The sequence below is a fragment of the Macrotis lagotis genome, chromosome 8 (genome assembly GCF_037893015.1).
Source record: "Macrotis lagotis isolate mMagLag1 chromosome 8, bilby.v1.9.chrom.fasta, whole genome shotgun sequence".
NCBI lineage: Eukaryota > Metazoa > Chordata > Mammalia > Peramelemorphia > Peramelidae > Macrotis > Macrotis lagotis.
This window is the reverse complement of record NC_133665.1, coordinates 46,940,583-46,959,929: the sequence shown is the minus strand read 5'-3', so window position 1 is coordinate 46,959,929 and position 19,347 is coordinate 46,940,583. Positions and strand designations below refer to the sequence as shown.

The 19,347-nt window shown below is 36.1% G+C and overlaps 1 protein-coding gene across 2 annotated transcripts in view; it reads right to left on the bottom strand.

Moving 5' to 3' along the window:
* PRKCB (protein kinase C beta) overlaps nt 1-19,347 on the bottom strand; it is a 704,261-nt gene that overhangs the window by 207,121 nt on the left and 477,793 nt on the right. For both annotated transcript variants that reach the window (XM_074196811.1, XM_074196810.1), the window contains exon 9: nt 15,504-15,650. In XM_074196811.1, coding sequence (XP_074052912.1) covers nt 15,504-15,650 — 147 coding nt within the window. The remainder of the gene's footprint in view (nt 1-15,503; nt 15,651-19,347) is intronic.

Genomic DNA, 19,347 nt, shown 5'->3' with positions numbered 1-19,347 from the left:
CAAATGGAACCACAATCCTATATACTAAAAGAACCTTGCTCCCCTAGAAGATGCCAACTATGACCCGACCAAAAAAATACAAATAAGCAGAATGAGAAAAGAAAAAAGTAATTGTTGTCACATAGCTGAGCCAGGCTCTGATTAGCTGACACCTTTTTACTCTCCACAGACATATAAGAATCTGTGGAAGGCACACAATGGACACTGGTGAGCCTCTTGTATTTTCTTCAGTGAGGCAGTTTTTTTTTTTTGTTTGTTTTTAGTGAAACATTGGGATAAGGGGGGGGTGTCTAGAAGCATAAAGCTTATAAAAATTTGAGAGGGCTCCCTCCTCACTAAAAGTGTTTAAATTTCACTCTTTTATCATATGGTTGTATGAACTGATGCTTCTTGCTCATTTGGGTCTCACTTTATGAAGTCAAACCTGCAAGACCATGGACTGCTGCACATTTACTCTGTATATCTATATACCACAAAAGGGCATCAAAAAGCTGGCCTGAGTTATATAACAAAGGGTAATACCAGTTGAAAAGATATCTCTTCATATGAAGTTGCTCCAGACTAGGCTCAATAAGTTTTTATCTGAAAGAGAAGCTCATAAGTACTCCCCACCCCACTCTAAAATATACAGCAGGGAAGAAAATAGTGTAACTTATAGACACACATAGTCATTGCCAAAACGTGTGGTCCATCTCAGAAATGATATGATTCAAAGAAAAGAGAATGTATTCTCATCAGCTTTTCTCCTTGCTCTGAAATAAACTGTGCCACTAATATATTAAAGCATTCATGCTGATCTTTATTATGTATTTATTATAATGAACAGAGGCTATAATATCTCCTGCTATCATAACTTTCTCTCCCTAATCAAAGCAGGCAAATGAGAACTAAAAGACTCCCAATGACACCCCACATATTATGAAGATGTATGGCCGCAATTTGCAAGGAACCTCATCAGGGAGAAAAGGCTTGTTTGCCAGACGCCTAATTCAGATTTCCAGGTGGATAAGACTTTTTTTCTTCCTAACTTCACCTCAATGTTCAGGTCAAACATTCAGAGAAATCAAATAAATTTCCATTTTGTAAAAAAATTATCTAATTTTTCCCTCAGTCAGATCCCAGTGTAAGCAAGCATTGTTCCATGGAAGTGATGAGAAATCAACTGAGAAATGTGGATAATTCTTGGCATAGTGAAAAAATCATTAGACTTAGAGCCAAGAAATTTGGGATCAAATTCCATAATTCTTTGCTTTTCTTATATATGTGACCTTGGGCAAGACCTTTCTCATTTAGGGACTTCAGTTTTCAAAAGAGTTTTTCTCATAGACAATCTCTATGAAATCTGTTTCAGCTGTAACATCATTCTCTGTTTTACAATATATAGTTCCTTTTAGCTCTAATATTCCATAATTCTACACTAATTATAGTGAGTTCTAAACAAAAACCAGGGAGTGTCTTGTAGACTTGGGTTGGGGGGAGGGAAGAACCATACAGACTCAGTAAAAACCAATCAGTTCTATCATCTGGGCTAGCTATCCATTAAACTAGTCACCAAGGATATCCAAAGTGACCAGTGTGCACAGCACTGTTAGGCATGGAGATGACAGAATGAAGATTGTGAAGGTCTCAAAGTCTATTCTAAAGTGACTGAGATAGAAGTTAAAGCTATAGGAATTCTGGAAATTTTTAGGCTATGAAAGAACTTTTTGAAAATCTAGAAACTGGGGCAGCTAGGTGGCACAGTGGATAGAGCACTGGCCCTGGAGTCAGGAGGACCTGGGTTCAAAGCCGACCTCAGACACTTAATAATTACCTAGCCATGTGACCTTGGTCAAGCTACTTAACCCCATTGCCTTAGAAAAAGCAAAAAGAACATATAGAAATTGTAATTTTGAGAATTGTTATTAGCAAACAACATGTTTAACTTCTTTTTTCTTTTTAGATTTTTTTTTCAAGTCATTGGGGTTAAGTGGCTTGCCCAAGGCCACATGGCTAGAAAATTATTAAGTGTCTGAGGCTGGATTTGAACCCAGGTCCTCCTGACTCCAAAGCCGGTGCTCTATCCACTGCGCCACCTAGTCACCCCTAACATATTTAACTTCTGAGAAGCTAAGCTAAATAATACAAATGTCCAGCTTCTGAAAGACACCAAAAGGCAGCTGGAAATAATTCATCTTAATAGATGTCAGCTATTGCTCACCAAACTAAGGTGCAGTGGGATAGTAGAAAGATCATTGAGTATTGTAGTAAAAGACTAGTTTCTAGTCTCATTTTGAATTTTATTGCTTTACTTTGTTTTTACATCATCTTCATTTCTCTATTCCTCCTTTTTCAAACTCCACCCTGCCCTATACCATCTGTTGCCAATTCTTATTCATTCATCCTTATTTCCTCTGACATAACTCAGGTGGAGGCTTTCATCATTTCCCACCTGGACCACTGCAATGCCCTTTTACTTGGTCTCCTTAACATATGTCTTTGTACATGTCCATCCTATGCTCTGCTCAGCTTTTGTGTAATCTTCCTAAAAGTCCATATTTGATCATATGAAACATCTACTCAATAATCTCAAGTGGTTTCCTACTACCTCCAGGAAAAAATGTAAAATTTTATTTCACTTTTAAAGCCTGATCTCCTACCTTTCTGATCTTCTTTCCAAATATTACCCTCCACAGATTCTAAGGTCAAGTAACATTGTTTTCCTTGCTATTCCTCAAATCTGACTTCTTGACTTTTCACTTGCTATCTCTCATTCCTACAATGTTCTCATTTCCACTTCCTTATCTACTGACTTCCATGGATTAGTTCAAGTCTCAACTCAAATTTCAATTTCTATAAAAGAGTTAAGATCCCTTTTCGCTAGTGTCTTTCTCCAAGAACACCTACAATTTAATCTATAAACATCTTATATTTACATAATTGTTTGCATTTTCCTCCCCCATTAAAAAAGTAAGCTTCTTGTGTTTGCCCTTCTTTGTGTTCTTAAAGTGAATTGCACAATGCTAGTGCTAGAAAGAATGTTTCTTTTTTTAATTTTACCAAACATGGAATGGGATTACTGAAAATGTTATGGGACAGCAGAATAACTAATAATTCCCTGATTCACCTTAATATCCAACTTTAAACAGATGAGGGAAACAACTGTCCTAGCTGTTTAGGATAGTAAGTTGGTACAAATATTTTGGAGAACAATCAGCAATATGCAGGGGAGTTAAAAGTCTGATGAGGCTTTTAAACGCAAAGAGGAGAAAGGAGCTATCTATACAAAAATATTCACTTTTATTTGCAAGAGTAAAAAAATGAAAACAACTTGTGTATTCATTAATTAGCAAATGGCTAAATAGATGCTGATATATTAATATAATGGATTATTATGGTAATGTAATAATAATAATGATAAAAGGAAGCATAAAAAGAAATATGGGAAGTATTACATAATATACAGCAAAGTTCTATAACTGAAGAGTCACTACCTCTATACAATCCAAAAAAGAGAGGAAAATAAATACACAGAGTGAAAAGTAAGGGAAATACCAACAAGTCTGGAAGAGACACAGTACCAAAAGTTTTTTCTTTGTTTTTTTTTCTTGTTTCTTCATTTATTTGGCTGTGCCTTATGAAAGAATAATAGTCTGGAGTTAGAATGTACATCTTGTTTTGTATGTTTATTTTTTGTGGTTGGTTTTAAAATTTGCAATAAAAAAGTATTATAGGAGAAAGAATCAAGAAAACTGCTATTTGGACCCAATTCTCACCAGTTAAAATAATCTGATTGTTAAAGTAGAAATGATGGCATGGGGAAGGATGACCTTTCTGTCCAAGCACTTGTGATGAAAGTGAGAAAGGTCATTATTGGTTCACAGAAAGTATTGGAAACATCCCATATTAAAATTCTATAGGAGAAGTCAATCCAGGAGGGGTAGTTCTCAAAAATGAAATTCTGAAGCCACCAAGAGAGATAAGTCTGATGAGGAAGAAAGGAGAAACCAGAATATAAGAGTAAGTTCTCTATAAAGACAGATGTAGATAACACAAGGGAATTACCAAATAACTTGGATTTTTCAAAAACATGTCTAAAAATTGAAACCAAGAAGGTAATAGACATGATGGAGTACTGTAACAATAGTGTCAGAAGCATTGAAAAAGTAAAAAATGAACAAAGCCTAGCAAGGAATGTTAAAGTGGAAGCAGGGGCCAAGTGAGTCATACAGTTAATTGCTTCACCCCAATTAAGGTAAATGATGCTTTCTGAAGTCAGAAAAATCAATCAGAAGCATGAACAAAGTGTGAACAAGGCCTATTGTATTGGTCAATCAATCACAGGCTTTAGACTCAATGCAGAAAGCATTTGATCAGTTGATTTCTTTAAAAGTCATAGATGAACTAATGTGCTATTTTATGAGTAGTAAATAGTATTCAAACTTTCTTAGGAACAACATCCTATAGGTCCTCTAGCTGTTTAGTTAGTTATATATAATGTATACATATATAATAGATATATAAATGGACATTATTATCTATAGATACTACTATATAAATACATATTAATATTTATCTATGCCTATTTAAGCATCTTTGTATAAATGTAAATATAGACAGATAGATAGAAATTAATAACACACACTTTCACACTCTATTTCACAATGATGTGAAATCTAAAGTTTTGTCTATATAAAGGAGAGTCAATTCCATCCAAATTCCTCAGAGAGAATAACTTGGAAAGGGGGAGGTTAGCTTCAGCCTTGGTTTCTCACTGTAACCTCACTGACCAGAGGAGGACTTTGGGAATTTACAGAGGATTGCCTTAGAATTTAAAGAAGGATAAATACTATTCCATTTTATAAATGAAACAGCAAACTATAGGCTAGTGAGCTTAGCAAAGTCCTAATTAAAACTCAGAAGTTTAATATTAAAGTGATTGTTAGGAAATAAACAGAAAGAGGAGCAATGTTCACATAGACTTGGTTTAGCTTTTCAATAACAGGTCGTGCCAAACTAACCAGTTTGTATTTGAAAAGGATCATTAGATGGGTAGTTCAGGGGAGTAGTATAAATATAGTTATAATTAGATATTTTTAGGGAAGTATTTGACAAAACTCTTGTGCTATTCTTGTAAGGCAGAGATATGTGTGGTAGATAAGAGGACACATAAGTGGATCAAAAACTAGTTAAAGGACCTCACACAGTGTAGTGATCAATGGTTTGGGGTGAACTGAAAAAAAATAGAGTGCCCTTATGATCATTCTTTGTCCCTAAGGTATTTAATATTCTTAATCAATTATTTGAATGAAGAATAATTGGTATTAAGATAAAATAATTAGAGAGAGAAAGCAAGTATACTATCAGAAAGAATCGACATCCAAAAAGATATCAGCAGGCTTGAACATTGGGTTAAAGTCTAATAAATATGAAATTTAATATGGATAAATAGAAAGCCTTATACTTGAGTGGAAAAATTTAACTTCACAAGTATAAGATGTGGGAGGCAAAGTTATAAATTAGTTTGTCTGAAGATCTAGTGGGTTTTGTGAGCTAAAGCTCAAGTGTATGAATGAATGAAAGGATGTATTAAATGCTGATTGTGTGTCAATCCCAGTACTGGGGTTAAAAATACAAAGATAGGCCAGTTCTGCCAAGAAAGAGCTTGCATTCTAATGGAGGACACAGTATATATAGGGAAGGGGGACCAGGGCAGAAAGTTGTTTTGAATGGAACAGAGTGCCATGAATACACCCTGTTAAGAGGCAATAAGTGGTGATTTGATTAGGGTTCTCAGAGCCAAAGGGAGAAATAAACTGTGAGCTTAGGAAGAAAGATATTTCTAGGGTCAGAGTAGACCATTGCCCAGGGGGACGATTAGACACAAAGTCTCAGTAAAAGAAGACCCAAGCAACCCAGCTCCTCTAGGCATTAACCACAGTGGTCTCATTTGAAGGATGAAGCAAAGTAATATTTTAAGATTGCAGACAAGAGAAAATAATAAAATGTTAGTTACACCAAGAGCCAAAACAGCTAGAAATGAGCTCTTCTAAAACATATCTGGAAGATTCCTTTCATAGAGTCACAGTTCTAGAACTCAAAAGGGATATCAGAAAGTATTTAGTTCAACTCTCTCATTTTACAGATGAAGAAACTGAGACCAGGAGACCATGTGATTTACCTAAGTACGGTCACACAAGTATTAAGGGTCAGAGGCAGAATTTTAACCCAGGTATAACTCCAGTCTTCATACTTTAGGAAAAATAACACTGAGTTGAAGTGCATGCAGAGGAAGGTAACAAGGCTGATAAAGGAACTTGATATCTTGCCCTTTTCAATTTCAAGTTTCAATTTGGATAAGAAAATACTTAAAAGGAATATAATAACTGTATTCAAATATCTGAAAGACGGTTATACAAAACAGAGATGAAATTTGTTCTATTTGGTCCCAGAGGAAAGAACTAAGTACAATAGAAGAAAGTGAAAAGAGGTAAATTTAGACTTAATATAAGGAAAAACTCCCTAACCATTAGTGCTACTTAAATGTGTAACAAACCCTTTCAGAAGGAAGAAAGCTTTCCTTCATTGGAGATCCTCAAACAAAAAGCTCAATGCTTACATAGTAGAGGATATCCTGGTTAGGCAAAAGAAATTTAATCAGATTTCAGAAAGGGCAATTTACCATGGTGCTAGAGGAAGAATGGATAATACTAGCTTGAACTAAATACCCTCAGTAATTTCGTAATTTCTTACAGCTTTAAGATTCTATGATTCATCATTTATGAAGAATATTTTCCTCACTTGAACTCTGTCCCAGACATTTAAAGTAAATAATATTGGTGAACATCTTAATAATCAGAGGATGGTTATAAGACTGAAAGTGCTTTACAAATGTTGGCTATTATTATTATCATCAGAAGATTCATTAGCAGTTGATGATGGGGGATAGGGAAGAGAAACACCAGGAAACTCATGAGGAACTGTCTTTGGGGGACTATGATCTGTGAAGTCAATTAAATCATGATCATTTGTAGCATCAAAGTGATTACTATCATCATCAACATCATAGTGAAAGTTATAACATTTAGGTAACAATAAGGAGAAACCATATTTAAATATTTTCCCTCAATTGGAATTTTTTCCATATTGAATCTGAAAACAAAAAGCAGTTCCTAAGGAAGAAGCTCTAGGAAATAATGCTGGGCTGCTTTCAGGTTGGTTATTTAACTTGCTCTCTCCCCTTAAGGAGAAGAATTCCAAGAGATTGATTGGACATGATGAAGTGATGCCAACACGCCATACTTGTCAAACCCCAGGCTATATCTCTAACCCAAGCGATTTCTCTATAAAGACAGTGAAGAACTACAGTTGAGATAGGGAAAAGATTTCATATCTCATTTCAAACTGGTCAGTACAGAATAGGAGAATATACTCATACATATGATCATGTGACTATTACAAGTAGCGGGTCCTAGCAAGAGTCCTAGCAACAAGTCATGGGAATTCTGTATTCAAGGTGAAGTTTTGTCTACAAGTCTAGATAGAACTCTTTAGAAGTTGGACTAGGGAAAGAATATTCCTGGCACTGGAGGGAACATCTAGTCCCCATCACATATTGCACAGAGAGGCTTGACCTTTTTTGTAGCATTGACCCCTTTGACAACCTGTTGAAGCCAATATACCTTTCTCAAAATAAGATTTTTAAATAACTGAAGGAGATGATAAATTTAGCTAGAGATTAATGAAAATGAAGATGCAATTTTCCCGATCAAGTTCATGAACTACCAACACCTTGGTTGGTCAGGGGTATGATTGTGGCCCCCAAGCCCTAGAGGGATGAGAAAGTAGCAAAACAAATTTTCACAGATGAACTTGTCTGAACTCCATGGATAAGACAAAGACAAATGAACTCTACTAATAACTAATTCAATGTATGACCTTGACAAATTCACTTAAACTGTGACTTCCAGTTTTCTCATCTGTCAAATATGAGTAATTATATTTGCAGTCTATCCTCATCATCATCATCTCACCCCTAGAATGACAGAGATCCCCATTCATGGAAATTGTTCTACTATCTTCCCATTCTCTGTGACTTGGGGTTGCCCACTAGGGGAGCTCATAAGGGAGCCCCACTAGGGGCTCCCCATGGTTCACTGAGAGGATCAAGTGAGATAGTTTATGTAAAAATACTTTGCAAACCTTCAAGTTCTAAAATAAATATCAACTATCATCATTGAATTGATCATTAACTTTTGAATTTATTATGAAATGTGGCAGGCATGCCCAATTCTTTAAGTACTCACTGGGAAAGACCATGAAGATGGCAGAGAAGATTGCAATCATACTTTTTTAATCCTGGGTATAGGGCAAAGAGTCACAGAAAATACTAAGATAAGTGGGGAGAGGAGAGTTCAGGAGAAAATCAGGAATGGGGTAGTAAAGGAAGGTGGGCAGCACTGGGGAGGGGACATGAACAAATAAACACTCCCTGACCATGGATTAGAGTTGGGAGCACTATGCAGACTTTGGAAATGGAAGAGGGTTTTAGGGAGGAGTTTGAGCTTCTTTATAGGGTCTTTTTGAGGGGAACAGACTAACTTATCTATGGCAACTTGGGGTTAATGCAGTAATATATCTAAATCATCTCAAAGTTGTTGGTAAAACTTTGAAGTTAACATGTCCACATTAACTGAAAGTTGTCAGCATTATTTGATGATCTATTGGTCTTACAGTAAATATTTGGAATTTGTCTGAGATTTACATATTGTAGGATGAAAAAGTTTTGATGACTTCCCTGATTCAGCATATAGCTCTAGGATGTGATTTCTGGTTACTATGTAATAATAATATGTAGCATATACCCATTTGATCCTTAGGACAGTTTGTATGTGATCCTTTGCAATCTTTACTATTATAACTTTATATTAATGTTCCTTATAAAACTATTGACCAGAAGTGGGTGTGGTCAGGAAGACAAGATCAAGATAGAATTTTAACTCAAGCATCATTATTTTTGTCATTATTCTTTAATCAAATGGAATAAGAAGCCTAGAAAGGTTTTGGTGTCCCATTGAGTCTTAATACATGATCAAAATTGTTCATTTCTAACATTTTTCCATAGTTTGAAATAGAAGACTCAAGAAAATCAATTCAAATTCTGTTTGTGACATATCTCCTCTTCCTTGGAGCATGTTCTGAGACATACAATTGTGAAACTTTAGAGATGGAAGACACTTTAAACATGGGAAATCTGAGCTTTAGGAGGTTTGTTTAACTGTCCTCTTGGACAGTACTCTCTTGAGTACAAGGGCATTCCTTCCCAACCTCCTGCAATAGATGTCCACCTTCTGCCTTATGGCAGGAAAAAGATCCTGGTGAAAAACAGCAGCCCTGGGGTCTAGTCTTTGAAAAGAAATAGTTCCTGATTTAGTCTTATTTAGATCCATTCAATGCAAGTCTGTCCCTTTTTCAAAAGCTTGCTTTAACTTTCCAAAAGGTTTATCAGTTCTCCTTCTCTCAGTCCTTTCTTCCATAGCTGTAATTGAGGTGCTTAATCAGAAAGGCAATTTAAAGCCTTTATTTCCACTTGTCAGTATAGAAGGAAATCATGGTTATTTAATTAATTCACCATCCCTAAGGGCTCCCAGTTATTTCCATGTGGAAAGATTTGGGGGAGGGAATGACAGGCTCCAATGGACTGCAAATAGCTCCAACTTGCAACAGGGCACCACCTCACTCATTAGCACCCCCTCTAATTACAGGTGACTTAAAAAATTCAAATCTATTAAAATTCTACCTCTGATCCCTCTCTAAGCCTAGGTGTTTCACTGGAATCACAGTGTTTGTGTCTCACAATATAAAACTTTTACTTCCCTTCTACCTACCAAGATTCTGGGATCAATTTGGTCTGCAGAAGTGAAGGTTGAAGAAGGTAGAAAAGTCAAGAAGTCTAGAAGGAAGTGAAGTAGTAAGATCATTCATGTTCATAAAACACTGACTAAATGTACCATATATACTAAGTGATGTTCTATGGAGTCAATCTCCTTACTCAATAAACAGTGGTTCCCTTTTATCTCCAGGATCAAATATAAAAATCCTCTGTTTGGCTTTTAATATCCCTTCATAAACTGACACTCTTCTACCTTTCCAGCCTTTTTACTTTCCTACAATTCAGTGACCTCAGTCTCCTTGCTTTTCCTTGAAGGAGATAGTCCATTTACAGTCTATGAATTTGCCCTGGCTGCCCCCCCCATCTGGAATTTTTTCCTTCCTCACTTCTAACTCCCTGCTTCTGATTGATTTCCTTCAAATCTCAACAAAAATTCAATCTTCTTCCAGAAACCTTTTCCTATTTCCCCACCTTAATACTGTGAGGAATGTAGGGCATTTTTAGTCTTCATAGGGTGGGTGGGTGGGGCCCTAGGGAATCCAATACAAAGGGGGAATGGCCCCAGTCAATCACAAAACTGGGAGAGTTTTCCTAATCCCATTCCAGAGATGACAAAACAAAGATTAGAAGAACCCAGTTCTCAACCTGTCAAGAGTGACCTAGAGATCTTGACCTAATGCAACTGAGTTTGCACAATTAGGTATTTGAATATTATCCCACACACCCCCTGTGATGATTTGAGTTCATCAGTATCTCATGCATCATATAATGGGGGGGATCAAATTAGGGACATATCATGAGCTGGGCAGATTGTAACTCAAACTCTGAAATCCTATGAAAATCCAAGAGGGAGGGGAAATAGTTTCTGAAGACTATAAATTACTTGATGTTCAAATACTACCTCAATCCTCATGCCAGGTGGGGTACCGTATCTTGCAGGATTCGTGAATAAAATCTACAATTTTCTCTCACTCTAGCAGATTTTTCTTTCATTTATTTATAACAATATTAGTTTCTTCTCTCTAAGACAGGGATGGACAACCTTTTTTTCTGTCAAAACTTAAATTTAAAAAAGTAGCCTGCTATATTTGATCAAACATTTAATTAAATCACCCAAAAAAGTTCCTAGATTTATTAAATTTTGAGTCCCCATCTATGGTTACCTTGGTAGCAACAGACCAAATGATTCTACAAGCCTTATAAGGCTGGCAGGCCAGATGTTCTCTGTCCCTGCTGTAAGACCACATTGTTTGCATGTTGTCTGCCTCCTTATAATGTAAACAACTGGAGGACAGGTGCTGTTTTAAAAGTTTTATTTGTATTTTTAAGGGCTCAGCATGGTGCCTAACATACAGTAAACATATAAGAAATGTTTGCAAAATAACTGAATTAAAAATTCTCTTTTCTTGGGATTGCAAAGAAAGCGAGTGGTCAATGGAAGACAAACATAAGCAGAGGGCTCTCATAGGCAATTTATGTTATGAATTGGAAGGGGATATCAGAAAATTGCCTTTCCTCTTTGGAATATGTGAGGAAAAATGAAGAGAGAATGGGGGAGGGGGTGGAGAACAGAAAAACACTTCTATCAAAGCATACTCTCTGAGCCTGTCTCATCATCCATAAAATATGGAAGAAATGTCTTGTAAGTTCTCACTTGTCACCAACTGATAAATTCTTTCCTTCTCTTCACCGCATTCCATGGAAAGAAGCAATCTTACCCTCTGCAAAATTTAGGTGATTCCATAGCACATTGAGGGCTGGGTCTCAAAACAGGAAACTCTTAGTTCAAATTTGACTGTAGACAACTTAACTAACTTGTATAACCCTAGGCAGTCATTTAATTTTTTGTCAGTCTCAGCTTCTTTAATTATGACACAAGATAATAACAGCACTCACCTCTCATAGTTATTGTGAGGAGCAAGCAAATGATATATTTGTTTTTAAAAGTTATTTAGGGGCATCTAGGTGATAAAGTGGACAGAGTACTGGCCCTGGAGTAAGAAGGACCTGAGTTTAAATCTGACCCAGAAACTTACTTACTAAGTTTGTGACCCTGGTTAAATCCTTTATGTCGACTGACTCCCAAAATAAAAGGTGCCTAGCACACTGCCCTGAATATAGTGGGCACTATATAAATGCTCATTCACTTCCCTTTGAGTTCCTTCTTATGAGTTCATTATGATTCCTCATATACTTATATATTTTAATTTGAAAGTTTCATGGACTTACCTCTCTTTTACTACACTGCAATCCCATTGGGGTAGAAACTTAAGTATTCTACTATTCTTGAGTATCTCATATATATATATATATATATATATATATATATATATATATATATATATATACATATACACATATATATACATATATACACTAAATGGTGAATAAATTTTTAAATGAATTGACAGTAGAAAGAGTAAAAGTCAGAAAATAATCTATAGCATTTATACTAGTACTTTAAAATTGCAAATACTATCATATTTATCCTCACAAGTATCATATATAATAATCTTCATTTTATAGATGAGGGCAGTTAGTGTCACACAATTAGTAGCTGAGACCAGATTTGGACTTAGATCTTCCTGACTCCAGACTCAGGGCTCTATCTACTATGGCACCCCACTGGGTCCAACTCTGTTTGAAACCACATTCTTCATTCTGTGTTCCAAGGTCCCTTTCAGCTCTGTCATACATACTGTGTATGTCTAAAGTCCCTTCCAAATATGACATTCTGTGTTCTATATTGTCAGGTTGCTTCCAGCTCCACCATCTTATTTTTTAAGGTATCATTAGCTATGATACTTTTTATGTACATCAACATGATTTTCTTTTGTTTGTTTTATTTGATTGGTTAATTAATTTATTTTTCCCAACTACATGTAAAGATAGTCCTCAGAATTCATTTTTTTGGTAAGATTTTGAGTTCCATATTTTTCTACATCCTTTTCCCTCCCTACTTCCCTTGACAGCAAGTACTCTGAAATAAGTTACATATGTATAACTCTGTTAAACATATTTCCATCACATTAACATGATTTTTATGAGGAGGTAAACAAATCTGATTAACAGTGCTTCCAGAGAGTGTTAAGTACAAAGAAGAGTTGACCAGGAAAGAACTTTTCAGAAGACTTCTCCTCATCTCCTACTCATTCAATAGAGAAGCTTCTGAGGTTGGGGCGGGGGGTGGGGGGGGGGGCAATCAAGGTTAAGTGACTTGTCCAGGACCTCACAGCAAATAAGTAACTAAGGTTACTTATTGAACTCAGGTCCTCCTGAGGTCAGTGCTGGTGCTCTAATTCATTGCACTACCTTGCTGTCTATCCTGTCATTGGGCAGAAGGATCAGTCCTTAAAAAGAGGCATTGAAAGAGAGGGACAGAACCATGGAAACAGGGAAGACCCATCTCAAGGCTTTAGTCACACTTTTTTTTAACTCTAGATCAAACTCCTATAACAAAGTTAAGACAGATGAATACATTAATGAGGTTTGTCCTGGGGCCAGGGACATTAAGTCTGTGGATAAGAGTCTGTGGGTGAGTAAGTGATGTAAGAAATCAAAAGAAATGGATTATACTCAGTCAATAATCTATAAACATTTGTTAAGTTCTTATGGGAACCAAGCTAATTATGGGGCTAATTATTCTACATTGTTTTACTAAACAACTGTGTGACATTGAACAAATCAATGACCTTCTCTGGTCCTCAGGTTTTTGTTTTTTTTTAACTCCCTACAATGACTAGTATAGCAATAGAAAGCTTGGGTTGACTTCTTCACTCTAATATTTACTAGCTATGTAACTATGAGCAAGTCACAAACTCCCTGATTTTCGATTTTCGTATCTGCATGAGGAACATTCTATATACCAGGATCCCTTCCAGTTCTAGCATACTTTGTTGAATCCTAACTTACAGCTCTGATATTCTGTGTTTTAAGATTCCTTTCATGATCCAATGCTCCAAGTTTCAAACTAAAATTGTCTCTTTCCTGTCTTTTAGGATGCTCTTTTCTTTTTTTTCCTTAGGATTTTGCAAAGCAAAAGGGGTTAAGTGGCTTGCCCAAGACCACACAGCTAGGTAATTATTAATTGTCCGAGACCGGATTTGAACCCAGGTACTCCTGACTCCAGGGCCAGTGCTTTATCCACTGCGCCACCTAGCCACCCCAGGATGCTCTTTTCTAATGTGTCAATGAGAAGCTTCATTCTTGGAGAAATCTTTAAATCAAATAGAACAAAAAAAGATTTACATTTGGGCATCCTAAATTTTAATACATGAATTTAAGAGAGAGAACAATAAAAGCACTTAATCACTATTTATGATGACGGTAACCTTTACAGCAGATCATTTTGTAATGGCCCATCTTTGTGACCATAAAGTATAATAGGAGGCATCCTTTTTTCCAGTCCACCTCTGACATGGCCCTAAAACTAGCAGATGGCCCTTTCAATGAGTTACAGATGGCAGTTTCCTGATTGCTTTCTTTTTGGAAGCACAAGTCACACCTGTGTTGTCACTGAATGGCAGCTCCTCCAAAAATAGGTGATTTAATTAGAGTATCATCAATGAAAGCTCTGGTTATGTATTTTTCAGATCCAATTCTGACAACTGGGGTCTGCATGTTTCCATGTAAAATGGCATAGGTTGAGAGTCATGGATACATAAATATCTAAGAAGAATTCTAGAACTGAGTACAGCATGTCATATAGATGGAAGGGACCTTGGAACACAGAATGGAGTGTCAGAGAGGAAAGAGATATCTGAACACAGTACAGTGTCAAAGATGGAAAGAACCTGAGAACATAGAAAATAGAATCAGAACTTGAGAGACTCTAAAACAATATACAGAATCCTTGTATTGAAAGGAATCACAAAGTCACAGATCTAGACATAGAAGAGACCTCAGAGATCATCTAATGAAATGCTTTCATTTTAGAGATGAGAAAAATGAGGATTACAGAGGTTAACTTAGTCAATGTCAAATAGGTTGTGAGTAACTAAAATGGATTTTGAACCCAAATTCTCTGACTCCAGAAATGGTCCTCACTCCTTTGTATCACATTGAGATTTTATAGATAGAGATAAAGATTTGAGAGACTTATAGATATATAGATTTTATAAATAAGGATGAGAGAGGAGAAAAGGATCCCACCAGGGAAAGAGGGTCACACACCAGAGGAATATAATCTCACTCTCATAACACACAGTCTATAGTCCATTCAACAATATCAATCTACCAAAGGCAATGATGGCTCAAGGGATTTTCCTCTGCATCATATTCTTTTAGGCAAGAAGTCTCTTGAAGACTGGGATGACTGCCCCTAGATCACAACGCAATAACTAGCATAGGATCTGTTTGGCTGAATATCAATAAATGTGTCCAAATGATAAAGTGAATAATAAAACTTCTTGCATCTCACATTAGCTTCAAAAAAGGCAGTGCAATGGAAACAACCTAAACAAATGGTATAAAATTTAGGTTGTTTTATTTTTAATCCACTATTTTGATACTCTAGACCAAGTTGTTGCTTAATTAAGACAGAATACAATTTTAATTGTACCAAATTGAAAATTCTCAAATCCTAGGAATGCTCTTTGTCTTGTGAAACAATTATTGCCAAGTCATAGTATACCTTGCCAAAGCTGCCTTTCCCCAGCACCATGAGGAAGTTAAAGTCAGTCAACTTCATCCGATCTCGGTTTCCATTGTTGTCAATTTTAGATACTGCATTGGCTGTCTTTTCTTCAGTAACCTTGGTTCCCTGGCCAATCTTGGCTCTCTAAAGAGGAAAACAGACAGAACATTTAGAAAGGATCCAAACAAAATTCAAAAATACAGATTAACACATCCACATACAATAAATAACAACTATAAATAGTGGAGAAATACCCACAATAATAGTAATAACCAGTACTGTTTTTCTTGATCTAGACCTGTGATTTCACAGGTTTAGAAACTTTCTCCATGAAAGCCTATCAATAAGTCATTTAGAACTTCAAATCTTAGTGATGCAAGGGAATGATGAAGAGAATTGTGAATGTAACAGAAAATATTTGAGTGGAGATGTAAATTGACTCTTGAGATGTAAATTCAATGTAAATTCACTTGAAGTAGAGAATTATGATTGTAACAGAAACAACTGTAATCTTAAAAGGCTGCTCAAATTGGGTGGAAAGCCCCATTACTATTGATTCATTGTTCAGTGTAAAATTTGTATTCTTTTCCTTAGGTTTTACCCTCTACCTGATTCCAGGTCCAGTATAGGGGAAGAGAGTTCACCTTTTGCTGTCTGGATGAGAGGTAAGACATAAAAACTTGGGTTGGACCCTGGTTCAGGGCCTGTCTTCTCTGACAATGGCCCAGCCAACACTGCTTGACTGTTCTTTTATCTCTCTCTCTCTCTCTCTTTCTCTCTCTCTCTCCCCCCTCCCTCCCTCCCTCCCTCCCCAGCCCTTCCTATGTCTTGTAAACTTTTTCATAAATTTTTTTTTTATTTCCACCCTTGCTTCTTTCCCGAGTCTGAATAAAGATTCCTCATAGACCGAACCAAACCCAAGTAGCCAGTGGCTACATTAGGAAGTCACCTGGAAGAGTTAGGTTAAGTGACTTGCCTAGGATCACACAGCAAGTTATAATGTGTCAAGGTAGAACTGAATTCAGATCTTCTTGACTTCAAAAGTCTTCCTGATTTCATCCATATGTTATGCTTCTCTTCTAGTAAATAACTCATTTTTCTATATTACCATGTAGTTGAAAAAGTATTACTAACAACAATATTGTGAGATGGACAGTGCAAATACAATTTCCACTACTAATTGTGGCCATGTATCCTGTGAGGACAGAGCTATTCTGACCTCAATACTGACTTCTACTCAGATAGTCTTGTCTTGTGTTTCCTCCTCATCTCATGAATTTGTATTTACTTAGTACAGATTTAAATATGTTTACCTATTGCTTACAACAATAAAGTATAAATTCCTTAAGGAGAGAGATTGTTACTTTTTTTTTGGTATATTCAATGTCTAACATGTAGTAGGCTTTTAATAAGGGTTTACTAATTCACTGATTCAGAAGGGACAGAAAGCCTCATAAAGGCTTCTGGTTGAGGAGTGCAAGGTTCTAAATGAGACTCCTCCTGTGCTTCAGCACAGCTGGTGCTTTCCATCTGGTCTCTGGTGCATCTTCACTCTTCTCCTTCCTGGTCCAGACCTCTGAACACCTGCATTGACTTTCCCTTAAGCAATGTGCTTGCTAGGTTGCTGACAGTTTGGTTTCTAGCCTATTACTTATATTGACTCCCAGCATCCATATGTGAGCCAGACTTAGAATTACAAAATTCCAGAGCTGAAGGGCATCTTAAAGCTCACCTCTCATTCTATTTCTCAAGTCAAGAATACTCTATGTGATGGTTGTTTATTCAGCTTTCACTTGAACAGCTCTAGGTTGGGGAATTCACTATTCCCCAGGGCAATGCATTTTTAGGCAGCAATAGAGTTTAGGAAATTCATCTTTATATTACATTAAAAAGGGCCTTCCCTTAACTTCCACTTATTGGTTCTAGTTCTTTCTGGAGTTACTCAGAAATCTCTTTCCTCTTAACGTAACAGATTTTTAATTATTATAAGGAAGTAGTATTTTCTCCTTTATCCATCCTTAACTGAAGTTGAAGTTTAAATACTTTGGCAATATAATGAAAAGACAGGTCTCACTGGAAAAGATCTTAGTTTTGGGGGGGAAACAAAGGCAAAAAGGGAACAGCAGAGACATGGAAGCAATCAATATGATCTTGGACGGACTTCAGGTGGAATGTAGGGCTGGATTGCTATGGTCTATGGGATCACAAGGAGTCAGATAGGGCTGAATGACTGAATAACAACAACATCCCATCCTGATGAGTCTTTTTCTCTATAGACTAACCAACTATTGCTAGTACTTTTCATTGTCCCTCAGAGGAAACTATTTCTAAATCTTTTTTAACCATGATAACCAATCTTCAGATACACTCTAATATGTTAGGGTCACTCTTAAAAATTGACACCCAGAATCAAACATGAACCATCAAACATTAACCATCAAACAAAACCATCAAACAAAACCATCAACACTACCTTTATTTGGGACATCAGATGTGTTACTGCATGACTCTTCAATCTTTATGAAACCTATCCTACCCCCATTTCCACAGCACTTAGATTTCATTACAACCTTAAAATCTGCAAAGTCTAGGCTAGTATTATGAGCAAGTCTAGGCTAGTAGTAAGTAGCAGGAAAGAAACAAAAGTTAAACTAAGACATTGTCCCTGGAATTTGGAGCTTAAATTTTAGTAGGAATATAGGGCACACACCATACACAAAATAACAAAGAGAGTGCTATGTGAAGAAAAGTCAATACTGATTATGGAGGGTAGGTTGGATTGAAAAAGTTTTCTAAGGAGTATAAACACTTTATTATTTTTTGCTTTAAAAAATGATTAATTTTTATTATTTCTTTCTTTTTAGATTGTGAATTTCATAGTCTCTCCTTCCTTTTATGCACCCCCACTGAGGGGGCAATCATATGATAAAAAATATACATGTGAAATCATGCAAAACATATTTCTATGTTAGCTATATTGGAAAAAAAGCAAAAAAAGTATGAAAATTATACTTCAATTTGCACTCAAGAGTTCATTAATTCTCTCTTTGGAGGTGTAAGGTAATTTTTTATCATTAGTCCCTTGGAATTATTTTGGATCACAAAACAGCCATTGGTCATCATTGTAACATTGCTTTTACTGCACACAATGATCTGCTTCTTCTCATTTTACTTTGCATCAGTTCATTTAGATCTTATATTTTTTCCCTTATTATTTCCTATAGCACAATATACTCAATTACAATTATGTGCCACAACTTGTTAAGTTCTACTTTTTAAGAAGTTCTTTTCTTTAATAAATTTCGGTATCCCCTTTTCCATTTGGCCTGTTCTGCCTTTTAAAAAGTTCTTTTATTCAATGAATTTTTGTGCCTTTTTGTGCCTACACTTTCTTCAGTCATTTTGGCCCCCTTTTTTTAATCAAAATATTCTCTTTTCATAACTTTCTTGTACCACTCTCATGTCTTTTCTCAATTTTTCCTTTACCAGTCATAAAACTTCCAGGAATTCTTGTTGGGCTTCAATCCAATTATCATTTTTCTTTGAGACTTCAATTGTACCTATTTTCTGTTGTCTTCTTCTGAGTTTGTATCTTTGTCTTACCCTACACCCAAGTACATTTTTATAATCAAGTTCTTTTTTTGATGGTTGTTAATTTTTCCAGCTTATTTCTTCTTCACTCTGAACATTACATTAAAATTGGTCTCTGTTCACTTAGGGGTAGGGAAACAGTGTCCCAAGCTTTAGGCTTTTTCATGCCTGTTGTTCTTGAAGCTAGTTCTTGAGGGGTCTGTAAATTTTCTGTGATTTCAAGGCAGTATAAACTGGGAAGAAGTGTGGT